Raw genomic sequence first — 14,611 nt, 5'->3', positions numbered from 1 at the left:
CAAGGGATGAATAAGACTATTCCCGAGCTCTTCGCGATGCTAAAGGCTGCGGAGGTAGAAATCAAGAAGGAGCATCAAGTGTTGATGGTCAATAAGACCACCAGTTTCAAGAAAAAGGGCAAAGGGAAGAAGAAGGGGAACTTCAAGAAGAAAGGGAAACAAGTTGCTGCTCAGGAGAAGAAACCCAAGTCTGGACCTAAGCCTGAGACTGAGTGCTTCTACTACAAACAGACCGGTCACTGGAAGCGGAACTGCCCCAAGTATTTGGCGGATAAGAAGGATGGCAAAGTGAACAAAGGTATATGTGATATACATGTTATTGATGTGTACCTTACCAGAGCTCGCAGTAGCACCTGGGTATTTGATACTGGTTCTGTTGCTAATATTTGCAACTCGAAACAGGGACTACGGATTAAGCAAAGACTGGCTAAGGACGAGGTGACGATGCGCGTGGGAAATGGTTCCAAAGTCGATGTGATCGCCGTCGGCACGCTACCTCTACATCTTCCTCCGGGATTAGTTTTAGACCTAAATAATTGTTATTTGGTGCCAGCGTTAAGCATGAACATTATATCTGGATCTTGTTTGATGCAAGACGGTTATTCATTTAAATCTGAGAATAATGGTTGTTCTATTTATATGAGTAATATCTTTTATGGTCATGCACCCTTAAAGAGTGGTCTATTCTTGTTGAATCTCGATAGTAGTGATACACATATTCATAATGTTGAAGCCAAAAGATGCAGAGTTGATAATGATAGTGCAACTTATTTGTGGCACTACCGCTTGGGTCATATTGGTATAAAGCGCATGAAGAAACTCCATACTGATGGACTTTTGGAATCACTTGATTATGAATCACTTGGTACTTGCGAACCATGCCTTATGGGCAAGATGACTAAAACGCCGTTCTCCGGAACTATGGAGCGAGCAACAGATTTGTTGGAAATCATAGATACTCATGTATCATGTATGTGGTCCGATGAATATTGAGGCTCGCGGCAGGTATCATTATTTTCTCACCTTCACAGATGATTTGAGCAGATATGGGTATATCTACTTAATGAAAAATAAGTCTGAAACATTTGAAAAGTTCAAAGAATTTCAGAGTGAAGTGGAAAATCATCGTAACAAGAAAATAAAGTTTCTGTGATCTGATCGTGGAGGAGAATATTTGAGTTACGAGTTTGGCTTATATTTGAAACAATGCGGAATAGTTTCGCAACTCACGCCACCCGGAACACCACAGTGTAATGGTGTGTCCGGACGTTGTAATCGTACTTTACTAGATATGGTGCAATCTATGATGTCTCTTACTGATTTACCGCTATCGTTTTGGGGTTATGTTTTAGAGACGGCTGCATTCACGTTAAAATAGGGCACCATCAAAATCCGTTGAGACGACGCCTTATGAACTATGGTTTGGCAAGAAACCAAAGTTGTCATTTCTTTAAGTTTGGGGCTGCGATGCTTATGTGAAAAAGCTCAACCTGATAAGCTCGAACCCAAATCGGAGAAATGTGTCTTCATAGGATACCCAAAGGAAACTATTGGGTACACCTTCTATCACAGATCCGAAGGCAAAATATTCCTTGCTAAGAATGGATCCTTTCTAGAGAAGGAGTTTCTCTCGAAAGAAGCGAGTGGGAGGAAAGTAGAACTTGATGAGGTAACTGTACCTGCTCCCTTATTGGAAAGTAGTTCATCACAGAAACCGGTTCCTGTGACATCTACACCAATTAGTGAGGAAGCTAATGATGATGATCATGAAACTTCAGATCAAGTTACTACCGAACCTCGTAGGTCAACCAGAGCAAGATCCGCGCCAGAGTAGTACGGTAATCCAGTTCTGGAGGTCATGTTACTTGACCATGACGAACCTACGAACTATGAAGAAGCGATGATGAGCCCAGATTCCCCAAAATGGCTTGAGGCCATGAAGTCTGAGATGGGATCCATGTATGAGAACAAAGTGTGAACTTTGGTTGACTTGCTCGATGATCGACAAGCCATCGAGAACAACTGGATCTTCAAGAAGAAGACAGACGCTGACGGTAATATTACTGTCTACAAAGCACGACTTGTTGCAAAAGGTTTTCGACAAGTTCAAGGAGTTGACTACGATGACACCTTCCCACCCGTAGCGATGCTTAAGTCCGTCCAAATCATGTTAGCAATTGCCGCATTTTATGATTATGAAATTTGGCAAATGGATGTAAAGACTGCATTCCTGAATGGATTTCTGGAAGAAGAGTTGTATATGATGCAACCTGAAGGTTTTATCGATCCAAAGGGAGCTGACAAAGTGTGCAAGCTCCAGCGATCCATTTATAGACTGGTGCAAGCATCTCGGAGTTGGAATAAACGTTTTGATAGTGTGATCGAAGCATATGGTTTTATACAGACTTTTGGAGAAGCCTGTATTTACAAGAAAGTGAGTGGGAGCTCTGTAGCATTTCTAATACTATATGTGGATGACATATTGTTTATTGGAAATGATATAGAATTTCTGGACAACATAAAAGGATACTTGAATAAAAGTTTTTCAATGAAAGACCTCGGTGAAGCTGCTTATATATTTGGCATCAAGATCTATAGAGATAGATCAAGACGCTTAATTGGACTTTCACAAAGCACATACCTTGATAAAGTTTTGAAGAAGTTCAAAATGGATCAAGCTAAGAAAGGGTTCATGCCTGTGTTACAAGGTGTGAAGTTGAGTAAGACTCAATGCCCGACCACTGCAGAAGATAGAGAGAAAATGAGAAGTGTTCCCTGTGCTTCAGCCATAGGCTCTATCATGTATGCAATGCTGTGTACTAGACCTGATGTGTGCCTTGATATTAGCCTAGCAGGGAGGTACCAAAGTAATCCAGGAGTGGATCACTGGACAGCGATCAAGAACATCCCGAAGTACCTGAAAAGGACCAAGGATATATTTCTCGTTTATGGAGGTGACAAAGAGCTCATCGTAAATGGTTACATTGATGCAAGCTTTGACACTGATCCGGACAATTCTAAATCGCAAACTGGATACGTGTTTATATTAAACGGTGGAACTGTCAGTTGGAGCAGTTCTAAACAAAGCGTTGTGGCGGGATCTACATGTGAAGCGGAGTACATTGCTGCTTCGGAAGCAGCGAATGAAGGAGTCTGGATGAAGGAGTTCATATCCGATCTAGGTGTCATACCTAGTGCATCGGGTCCAATGAATTTTTTTGTGACAATACTGGTGCAATTGCTTTGGCAAAGGAATCCAGATTTCACAAGAGAACCAAGCACATCAAGAGACGCTTCAACTCCATTCGGGATCAAGTCCAAGTGGGAGACATAGAGATTTGCAAGATACATACGGATCTGAATGTTTCAGACCCGTTGACTAAGCCTCTTCCACGAGCAAAACATGATCAGCACCAAGGCTCCATGGGTGTTAAAATCATTATTGTGTAATCTAGATTATTGACTCTAGTGCAAGTGAGAGACTGAAGGAAATATGCCCTAGAGGCAATAATAAAGTTATTATTTATTTCCTTATTTCATGATAAATGTTTATTATTCATGCTAGAATTGTATTAACCGGAAACATAATACATGTGTGAATACATAGACAAACATAGTGTTACTAGTATGCCTCTACTTGACTAGCTCATTGATCAAAGATGGTTAAGTTTCCTAACCATAGACATGAGTTGTTATTTGATCAATGGGATCACATCATTAGGATAATGATGTGATTGACTTGACCCATTCCGTTAGCTTAGCACTTGATCGTTTGTTTACTGCTATTGCTTTCTTCATGACTTATACATGTTCTTATGACTATGAGATTATGCAACTCCCGAATACCGGAGGAACACTTTGTGTGCTACCAAACGTCGCAACGTAACTGGGTGATTAGAAAGGTGCTCTATAGGTGTCTCCAATGGTACTTGTTGAGTTGGCATAGATCAAGATTAGGATTTGTCACTCCGATTGTCGGAGAGGTATCTCTGGGCCCTCTCGGTAATACACATCACTATAAGCCTTGCAAGCATGATAACTAATGAGTTAGTTACGGGGTGATGTATTACGGAATGAGTAAAGAGACTTGCCAGTAACGAGATTGAACTAGGTATTGGATACCGACGATCGAATCTCGGGCAAGTAACATACCGATGACAAAGAGAACAACGTATAGTGTTGTGCGGTTTGACCGATAAAGATCTTCGTAGAATATGTGGGAACCAATATGAGCATCGAGGTTCCGCTATTGGTTATTGACCGGAGACATGTCTCGGTCATGTCTACATAGTTCTCGAACCCGTAGGGTCCGCACGCTTAAAGTTCGATGGCGGTTATATTATGAGTTTATGTATTTTGATGTACCGAAGGAAGTTCGGAGTCCCGGATGTGATCATGGACATGACGAGGAGTCTCGAAATGGTCGAGACATAAAGATTGATATATTGGAAGCATATATTTGGATATCGGAAGTGTTCCGGGTGAAATCGGGATTTTACCGGAGTGCCGGGGGTTACCGGAACCCCCCGGGGGTTTAATGGGCCAAGATGGGCCTTAGTGGAGAAGAGGAGGGACGGACAGGGCAGGCCGCGCGCCCCCTCTCCCTCTAGTCCGAATTGGACAAGGAAGGGGGGCGGCGCCCCCCTTTCCTTCCTCTCTCCCTCCTCCTTCCCCTTCTCCTACTCCAACTAGGAAAGGAGGGAGTCCTACTCCCGGTGGGAGTAGGACTCCTCTCTGGCGCGCCTACTCCTGGCCAGCCGCCTCTCCCCCTAGCTCCTTTATATACGGGGGCAGGGGGCACCTCTAGACACACAAGTTGATCGCAAAGATCTCTCCCAGCCGTGTGCGGTGCCCCCTCCACCATAATCCACCTTGGTCATACTGTAGCGGTGTTTAGGCGAAGCCCTACTGCGGTAGCTTCATCAACATCGTCACCACGCCGTCGTGCTGACGAAACTCTTCCCCGAGCTCTACTGGATCGTGAGTTCGCGGGACGTCACCGAGCTGAACGTGTGCTGAACGCGGAGGTGCCCTACGTTCGATACTGAGGATCGGTCGATCGTGAAGACGTGCGACTACATCAACCGCGTTGTCATAACGCTTCCTCTTAACAGTCTACGAGGGTACGTGGACGGCACTCTCCCCTCTCGTTGTTAAGCATCACCATGATCCTGCGTGTGCGTAAGATTTTTTTTTGAAATTACTACGTTCCCCAACAGGGCCATCCTCCTGATGGTAGTGGCCGTAGTTGCGGCGCTTATTGCTGGGGTGCTCCTCCAAGCCCTCGTCGTCGCCACCCTTAGGCGTCTTCGGGTCTTCCTCGGCGGTGGGCGGCAGCACAACCTCGTTGGGCATTGGGTGAAGGGGCTGCTTGCCCTTGTTGTCAACCTCCATGCCCATCTCATTGCTCCCCTCAATCTGCACACAATTCATGGAGTCATGCACAACACAGAGTTCATGGCTAATTGAAGAGCTTTTAGTTACAACGGCATGACTGTCACTCTTCTCCTCCTCTCCATCCACCCTATATTTACTCACCCTGCCCACCACTACTTACCCACCCCCTCTCTTCTCTCACCATCAACCTTCCTCCTCCCCATCGCCATGAGCTCTAGCTCCAGCTCCAACGCCAACCCCTTCCCTTGGGGTATTGGCTCGGGGGCCTTCTTCCTCGGGTGGACGGCTAGTGACCGGACCAAGTTTGAGAACACCATGGAGGTGTGCTCGAACTTCGGCTCCATGCCTGAGATGCAAAACGAATCAAATACAGTGCTCATGAAGGCCAGTAAAGAAGAGTTGTAGACGCTGATTCCTGACCCAGCGAAGGGCGCGATGGCAGTTGACATCATTCGCTAGGCCATGAATCAGGCCGTCTCCGTCGACTCTAAACAGAGGAAGAAGTGGTGCAAGTACAAGACCTACTGGGCTCCTAATGACCGTTGTGCCGCAGTGTGCTGGGAGACGGCTATCGCGCCACCGGCGGTCATCAGCGGGGAGTCTAAGGAGGAGGAAGAAGAAGCGGTGCAGATGCCAGCAAGGGCGCCAGAGCCATGCCGTCGTTCCTGGCAGATCGACCTCGACTCCGCCGAGGACGACGACGACGACCCACCGGCCCGCACGACGATGAAGAAGAAGATGAAGCGCAGCGGCTCGACCAGCCGCTCCGCACGCCGGTAACGGCTACCGCGGTCAGCCGGTGTCCGTTGTCCACCCCCTATCCCCCAATCCCCCTTCTGCATTCCGATCTTGCATGTATGAACTCGTATGAACTAGTATGAACTACCCCTATGCTTATCTACATATTCCCCATTCCCCTCCACCGTCGATCAAATCTATCGCCGTGGATCGAATCTAGCGTGCAGGTCAAAGAGATAGAAGTGCTTACCGCCATTTATGGAGTCCGGTGGTCTTCTTCCTCTGCTCCGATCTGCCGCCGCCGGTGATGGAGTCCGGTGGTGTTCTTCCTCTGCTCCGATCCGCCGCCGCTGGTGAGAGTTGGGAGAGTGGGGAAGAGTGGGGAGAGGGAGCGGTGAGGGGCGGTGAGGCTAATAACTGCCGGCGCTTCGGGAAGCAACGCAGCTTCTCGAGCGTGGCCGCGCGCGTGCAGCCGCCGCCGCCCACGTGCACTGCTCGGGACTGGCCCTGGAGAAACTGTCGATTCGTGGGTTTCCAGTGAGCTAGGCCCAGAGCTGCTTTAAGTTCCGTGCGATGCAGGCCCAATAGTAAAAACAGACAACCAAACAGCCCACACACATCCCGCGCGGGCCTGGTTGGGCTCGATGCGGGCAACCAAACACGCCCCTAGTCGCTCCTGTGGCGCACACATAACACACAAGCACACACACATCGTCCATTAATAATCAAGGAGCCACACACCCAACACACAAAGCACACACGGATGCCCAACAACACCGCAATCCTCCACTCCTCCAAGCGCCCAACAACTAAGTTCGTCTAGCCACGCGAGCGCCCATGACCTTGATGTTCAAAATCATATTAAGTTGGATTGTTCAAAATCATTGGATGTCCCACTTAATGCTTAGTAGTATAATTTTGAACAATGGTGTCATGACTTCTTCCTCGTCGAGTGGTTGTTCCTCCTCCTTCAAGGAAGAAGCAGAGAAGCTCTGTGCCAACAGGGGGCTGGGACAACCTCCCTATAACGGCCGACGACGGGAAAAATTTGGGGTCTCGAAGCATGCAGTGGGTTGTATGTCATGAAACAATATCATGACTACAAGATGACTAGTGACCGCTCTGTAGCTGAGCAGTCTCATGAGACACAATCAGTTGCCAAGGAACTTGAGCATTTCAATTATGTGCTATCATACAAGTTTATTATCGGAGGCATTCTTGCCAAGCTTTCACGCTCATGGAGGAATTTTGCTACTTCTCCAAAGCATAGAGACAAGAATTTTCTGTTGTCAATTTAATTGATACTCTTGATATGGAAGAGAAGGTGAGGGCAAGCGACACACATGCTTGTTTTCATGAGGGGAATTCTAATGCCAACTTGGTGTACGTGGAGAACTTCTAGTCCCACAAATTTAAAAACAAGAATAACTGTGAGGGAAAAGAGAAGTTTGCGGGCAAGAACAAGGCCTCGCAGTCTGCCAACTTCAAGAAAAAGGAGACCTTTAGGAAGAAAGAAAAAAAGGCATATATACGGTAAAGATGGACACTGGAAAAATGATTGCATGGATCACTTTGACATGTGTCAGCATGGGAATGGCGTTGAGACCATTAATGTTGTTAGATGGAAGGAGTGCACATGATTGGGCGTGCCAAAAAAATCGAAGTTGATCTAGACGGAAGCCAACGTCTCGGTCAACGCTTATATTTTGGCTTGACAGGTGTGTGTTGTGATCCAAACGGCTCCTTAGTCCCACACAAGTTGTGAAAGATGTTTTCGGCCAAAATATAAGATTGATTGTCTCACACATCATTAAGAGGTTGAGAAGAGCACACACATACGCGCTCGTCCACCTCCCGTCTTGCAACGCCTCGCACGCGCATCATGTTTAGTGAACCGGACGGGCCGGTCCAGGACCTTTGCACGTGTGCATGCTGGATTCTTTTTTCATACAAGTAAGAAGCCGAAACATTTTTCCGCTAGTGGAAAACAAAACCAAACTGTTGTGACTGTTTCCATTCGTCTCCTCATTAGTATTTTTGTTCAGCTTCCACTCATGGAGTCTATATTAGAGGTTGCTCCTCTTCCGTAGATACATGTCACCTCATCTCTCTCAATATGACCACCTCCTAGTTTTCAGGCTTTGTATTGCTTACCGTTTTTCCATCTTGCTCCCCAACATACACTACAAACTCAAATAGCAAGTCTTGTGATCTTGTGCAAGAGAGGGACAATCAGGTTTTTTGAGAGCGCTCTCGCACAATTGTTGGATCTTTTTTTATCGTGGCTGAACGCTGACGACCACCTGACAACATGTCGCTTGCACATGGTGCTGAGACTGGGAACACCTCTTATTCCATTGCTTCATACATGATCTTATCCTCTTAGTTAGGGATTATATCGGACTGCGTATTAGCAGTCAATATGGATATGCTTGTCCTTTATGTACACGATTGCATGAGTAGTTACATCACTATGATGTTTGATTCAATCGTTAGGATGCGACGATTTGGCTCCGGGGCTCATCTGTCCCATGGATGAACACTAAAATTGGAAAAGAGTAGCAAACAAACAAAACAAATGATTTTTTTTGGCATGCCAGATGCTCGAATGTGTGATGTTTCTGTCAAATTTGGTGTTGTTTCGACATTTGAGTAGCTCTCGGAAAAACAAAACTCGGGCTTATGAGAAAGTTTGAAAAAACACATTGTTCAGAGCTCCTTTTTTTTTGCCATGAGCTCGTCGAATATCGAAAGACCACCAAAATTGGCATGGGCATCACGAAGTCAAACATCTTGCATGCAATTTCCGGAAATTTTCTACTACTATTTTCTTGATTTCTACTATTCACTGGGAGCAGATGAGCCCAGACTCACATAGCAATCAACGCAATCATCATCTCTATTAAATTATCATGTTCTATTTATTGCTTTTCTGAATTAAACTTCTTGAAAAATTGCTCAAATATTGAACACACCTGGAAGCACTAGTACGAGGTAGAAATAGCAAGGGAAGCGTAGGATAGGGGGAAAGCAGCACCGCGTCTCGCTCGGATTCGTCCTAGACGTACGACGGTTTCTTCTTTGAGGTCGAGCGGCATCAGGATCAGGATGCACCTGTCGCACCTTTACTAGAAGAGTTGGGCGCGCACTGTTATTGTTGTTGGGTTTCTTAAAAAGTACTCACTCTGATTCAAAATATAAGGTGTTACTTTTTTAAAAATGAATTATTTTAAAGTTTGATCAAATTTGTATACAAATATATTAAAATCATAATATCAAATCAGTATAATTAGATTCATCATGTAATGAATTTCCATATTTTTTTAATATTGTCAATCTTGATATTTTTGACTCTGAACTTGATTAAAGTTAAAGGAATTTGACTCTCCAAAAAACTAATGCCCCTTATATTTTGGAATTGATGGAATATTTAGTTTGACAGGACGGTAAGATGATGAATTGTGCTTTATTTTTTTATAATATGATGATTTGGTGGGCCTTTCTGGATATGATTATGTGTTATCAGCTAATAAACACATATTTAAGTGGGGAAATTTCTATCTCCGTAGTTGTATGTACTATATTGATGCTATAATATCACATGGTGGCGTTTCTTTTTCCTAGATGGTGGGAGGGTGCGCAGGATTGATATGTATTTATAGGCCAGTTGCTATAACTTGAATTGAAAAATCATTGGCCCGATCAAAATTGTAAATCAAATCCAAAATTGAATACCTCAGTCGAATCGAAGAGCATAAATTAGAGAATATAGTAAATTAAAATAATTAAATGAGAGAGCTCCTTGAGAAATTGTTGACCCGGTGAACATCATAAATCAAATCCAAATTGAACACCTTTCGAATTGAAGCTTTAAAATTAGGAAACATAGTAAAGTAAAATGATTAAATGAGAGAGCTCGTTGAGAAGTTGTTGAGCCGGTCAAGATTGAGTGACTCAATTTTAATTGAAGACCTCAGTTAATTGTGAGGACTTAAAAATTAAAAAGCATAGTGTATAGTATAAAACAGTTGAATGAGATAGCTTTGAGAAATTGCTGTCCCGACCAAAATCGGGTGACCTAATTTCAATTGGAGACCTCAATTGATTGTAAGCTCTTCAAACTTAGGGAGCTTAGTGTTATAAACTAGAAGGGTTGGGCACTCTATTGCGCCATTGGTGTTGTTGGATTTCATAAAAAAATCACTCACTCTATTGTAAAATATAAGGTGTATTGCTTTTTTGAAAAGTAAAACCTGTTAAGTTTGATCAAATTTATAGAAAAATTATGGTTAGATCCATCATGAAATGAGTTTCCATACTTCTTTTGTTTAATATTGTGGATGTCGATATTTTTTGCTATGAACTTGGTCAAAGTAAACAAATTCAATATTTTTTGCTATGAACTTGGTCAAAGTTGAAGAATTTTGATTTTTCAAAAAACTAATACCCCTTATATTTTGGAACTGATGGAATATTTAGTTTGGCAGGTGGGGTAGATGATAGACTGTGTTTTAATTTTGTTTATAATGCGGCGATCTGATGGGATTTTTGTGATGTGGTTATATCTGTGTTATCCGCTAACCAACATATATTTATGTGAAGAAATTTCTGCGTCGATGGCAGCATGTACTATGTTGGTGCTACAGTATCACATGGTGGCCCTTCTTTTTCTAGGTGGTAGGAGGTTGTGCAGCATTGATATGTTTCATAAGCCGGTTGCTGCTAATTGATTTGAAAATAGTTGGCCCGATCAAAATCGTAAACCAAATACAAAATTAAATGCCTCAATAGAATGAAAGAGTTTCAAAATTAGGGAACTAAAAAAATTGAATGGAAGAGCTCTTTGAGAAATTTGTTGACCCGGTTAAAATCAGGTGACACAATTCTAAATTGAAGACCTCAATTGATTTTAAGACCTTATAAATTAGGAAGCATAGTGTGTACAGTACAAAATAATTTGAATAAAAAAACTTTGAAAAAAATTGTTGATCCAATTTCAATTGAGACCTGAATTGAATGTGGGATCTTTAAAATTAAGGAACTTAGTGTTATAGAGGATAATGGGCTCACCACGTAGCAGGAGCATCCATTGACGATTATTGGTTTCGTCAACGGATACGTGCTTCCATAGCCCTGATGCACCCTTCGTCGGCCACGGCAGCAGATACGTGCTTCGTTCTTTACACCCTAATTCTGCTCAGGTGAATACGTGCAGATGGGCAGTTGCTGCATCGGTAGTTGCTGTGAGCTCCAGTACGTACTCCATACTCCATAGCTATTGGTTTCGACACACAAGTGTCAGCACCACAAAACACACAATGTTGTGTAACTTATTTACGAACTAAAACCACGACGCTCATTTTGGATCCGAGGGGGTATACTATAGTGTCTTTAACAACATAATAAAATTTTAGAACAGGCAAGCACGCCATTCTTTGTTACTTACAACGGTGAACGCAAGCATAATTTTGGCGATCACAAGGAGCAACTGCAAATTCTGAACCCGGCATGAAAATGCCTCGAGTGTACCACCATATATAGCTTCCGAATCAACAAACAGAAATACCTCATCTGTATGATCTGTCACGCAGCTGAATAATACCGCCCCGTGGGTGAGGATCAGTAAAATGCATTGCATTCCACATCTCAGAATCATATTAGGTGCATCTGATAGGTACTTTTACAAGCCAAAATGGCCAGAAACAATATTCAGCCAGGGTACTTCCACATCTCAGTCTCCTCAAGAAAGAGTGCAACATGCTAGTAAAACATGTCGATGTGATAAGTAAACTAATAAGTAAACATGTCGATGTGATAAGTAAGCTAACATGTCGATGAATGACCTTCATGGCCTCATTCTTACCTTCTTACCTTCATGGCCTCATTCTTACCTTCTTACCTTCCCAGTTCACCGCAAAATCATGCCATAACTCGAGAGCGATCCAGCACTTGTCATGCCTCAACACACAGAAGGGATCCTCCACTGACAAGTCAATGGCGTTCTGAAAGGTCCAGCAAGGGGAGGCAACGCAAACGTAAATAATATTACTGCCCCTGCTTCCACCTGATGGCGCATTGCCCTCACCAACGGATCCCGACACCGGACCTCCCTCCTTTACCACATCATTACTGCCACCACTTCCACCTGAAGACACATTGCCCTCACCAGCAGAACCTGACATAGGGCCTCCCTCCATTACCACATCATCACTGCCACTGCTTCCACCTGTTGGCGCATTGCCCTCAACAGAAGAACCTGACATAGGGCCTCCCTCCACTACCACATCATCACTGTCAGCACAATCAAGGCCCAGCGTCTTAAGCACCTTCCCCTTCTTCAAGATATAACAAAGAAACAAGTACTCACAATCCAGACCCTGGTATCTATGGAAGACGAATGTCTTCAGATGAGATTCAAGGCAATCGCAAGAGCCAAGGGACTTCCAGAACTCAGCACAATCAACACTATCAGGTGAACTGGGTTGAATGGACTGGATAGCAAAAAAAAAAAAACAATGTTAGAGTTTAGCATATCAATCTTCAAATTACACCAAAAATACAACTAGAAGTGCTAGAACAGATATCTACAACATCAATCTGGAATATATAACCATGAACAACTAGCACTTGAATAAGCTGATATCCACATTATCATTTTGAATCACAATAGATAAACAAGTATAGGGACGAACAGATATCGATATGGTGCGGGTACTACCATGACGTGAAGCGTCTCAAGGCGAGGAAAGCATCTGAGCAGAGTGTCCAGCATCTTGACCTCCATGTCGTGCGAAAACCGCACCTTGACAGCCAGCATCTTCAAACTTGGCAGCATGGCCCTAGCTCTCACATTCATACCAGCCTGCCATTGAGGCAAATTAAACACCATGAGAAATTTGATTGGATGCACAGTCATGTAATGAGTGTTAAGTGCAGGTCACAGAAGTAACAAGACCCAGTTAACCTGATGACAACGCCACCAATCTCGAGCGCGTGGACCTGGAGGTCCAAGAAGCCGAGCACCTCCACCCTAGGCGCATTGACAATCCTAACGGGCCTCCGATCGGAAATGCTATGGAAGAGCAGGCGCTCCAGGCAAGGTGCATCCTCGACGATGATTTCATTGAAACCACATCTCCATTCCATCATGACGCGGAGGCTGCTGGACCTGATACGGAGGCGTGAACGGCAGCTGTACGCCATGGCAAAGGAGAGGATTCTCAGCTTGAAGCAGTGCGCGAGCAAGGCATCAACATCCCGGTCCTCGATGATGGAGTGAAAAAGGCCGAGCTCATGGAGGTTGGGAAATGCGGGCTGGTGGGCGGTAGTGTCTGGGAAGCGCCAGAAGCCGATGTAGAGGCGGGTGAGAGAGCCACAGCTGAGGATGTCATCGGGGAGCGGCATGTCGAGCGGCCAGGGTCGGTTGAAGAGGATGAGGTCCTGGACGTTCTTGGCGGCGAGGCTGGCGACCAGGCGCTCCAGCGCGTACTCCTGCCGGTGGAAGGAGGTGCGGGTGACGCGCACGGCACGGACGGGGCCGGGGTGAGCGGCCACGCAGCGCGAGAGGGCACGCACGGCGTGCCTGTCGGCGGCCCTGATGTGGGCGTCGTGGACGAGGAGCGGGGTCGCCGCCCAGACGCCGCGCCAGCGGGTCGAGAGGACCATGGTGCGCGCGGCTTCGTTGGTGGGGAGGCAGGAGACGATGTTGGAGAGCAGGTCGTCCGGGAGACGGCTGATGTGGTCCTGGCCGTCACCATCCTGTGCCGCCGGAACGACAGCGGGCCCGTCGGCGGGGGCGGCGGTGTCGTCGGAGGAGGAGGTGAGGGAGAAGTGGTCGTCGTCGGAGTCGGAGGACTCGTCGGCGTCGGCGTCGGGCGTGGGGACGAAGGGAGGGAGATGAGGTAGGGGACGATGCGATCGATGCGATGCTGCGCGGACGGCCCCTCCAGTGCCAGAAGGTTGAAGTACGGCCCGATTTGGGCGTAGGTAACAAACACTTCTTCTCCTCCCCCTCCGGCGGCGTCCATGGCGGCGGATCCCGGCTAGGGTTTTGTCGGCGGGCACGAGGCGAGCAGGCTGAAGGAATGGGGATTGGCGTGGGGTGCCGTGGACCGTGGTGGACTGGTGATAGTTGGGCTCTGTGGCTTGACTAGTGTTGTGAGTTGTGAAGTGTGAGCTTGTGGACCAAAATTTAAAATTCAAATACATTCCATATATTGCAGATCAATCAAACAGATAAATTCAGCTGTGAACAGTTGTGACACAACTACTATTGACAGGTGAATTGATTTTTTTTCTTGTGTATGTCAAAGTCAGATTCATGATTCTTAGGGGTTTATAATAGTCTACCCGTCACGCCACTCTGCGAACTAGAGGCCGCACTATAAAAAGCCACACTATAGAAAGGGAGTTTTTATTATGTTTGAGATGATTTATACTTCCGGTGAATTTTCATAATATATCTGTTCATTTTCAA

The 14,611-nt window shown here is 45.4% G+C and overlaps 1 protein-coding gene and 1 pseudogene across 2 annotated transcripts in view; both read right to left on the bottom strand.

Moving 5' to 3' along the window:
- The window catches only part of LOC147964161 (putative B3 domain-containing protein Os03g0621600), a 39,241-nt gene extending 33,886 nt beyond the window's left edge, over positions 1 to 5,355 (bottom strand). The window contains exon 1 of the mRNA XM_087527922.1: positions 5,223 to 5,355. Within this exon, the coding sequence (XP_087384048.1) occupies positions 5,223 to 5,355 (133 nt within the window). The remainder of the gene's footprint in view (positions 1 to 5,222) is intronic.
- A 6,399-nt stretch (positions 5,356 to 11,754) lies between these two features.
- LOC125515935 (putative F-box protein At1g67390) lies at positions 11,755 to 14,285 on the bottom strand (annotated as a pseudogene). The gene is made up of 3 exons (XR_015607423.1): positions 13,100 to 14,285; positions 12,854 to 12,998; positions 11,755 to 12,626 (listed from the first exon to the last, which is right to left on the bottom strand). The product of XR_015607423.1 is annotated as a putative F-box protein At1g67390 (transcript).
- Between the last annotated feature and the right edge of the window lie 326 nt (positions 14,286 to 14,611).

Source organism: Triticum urartu, chromosome 6A (assembly GCF_056163025.1).
Source record: "Triticum urartu cultivar PI428250 chromosome 6A, HENAU_Tu73, whole genome shotgun sequence".
NCBI lineage: Eukaryota > Viridiplantae > Streptophyta > Magnoliopsida > Poales > Poaceae > Triticum > Triticum urartu.
This window is presented reverse-complemented; position numbering and strand designations above follow the sequence as displayed.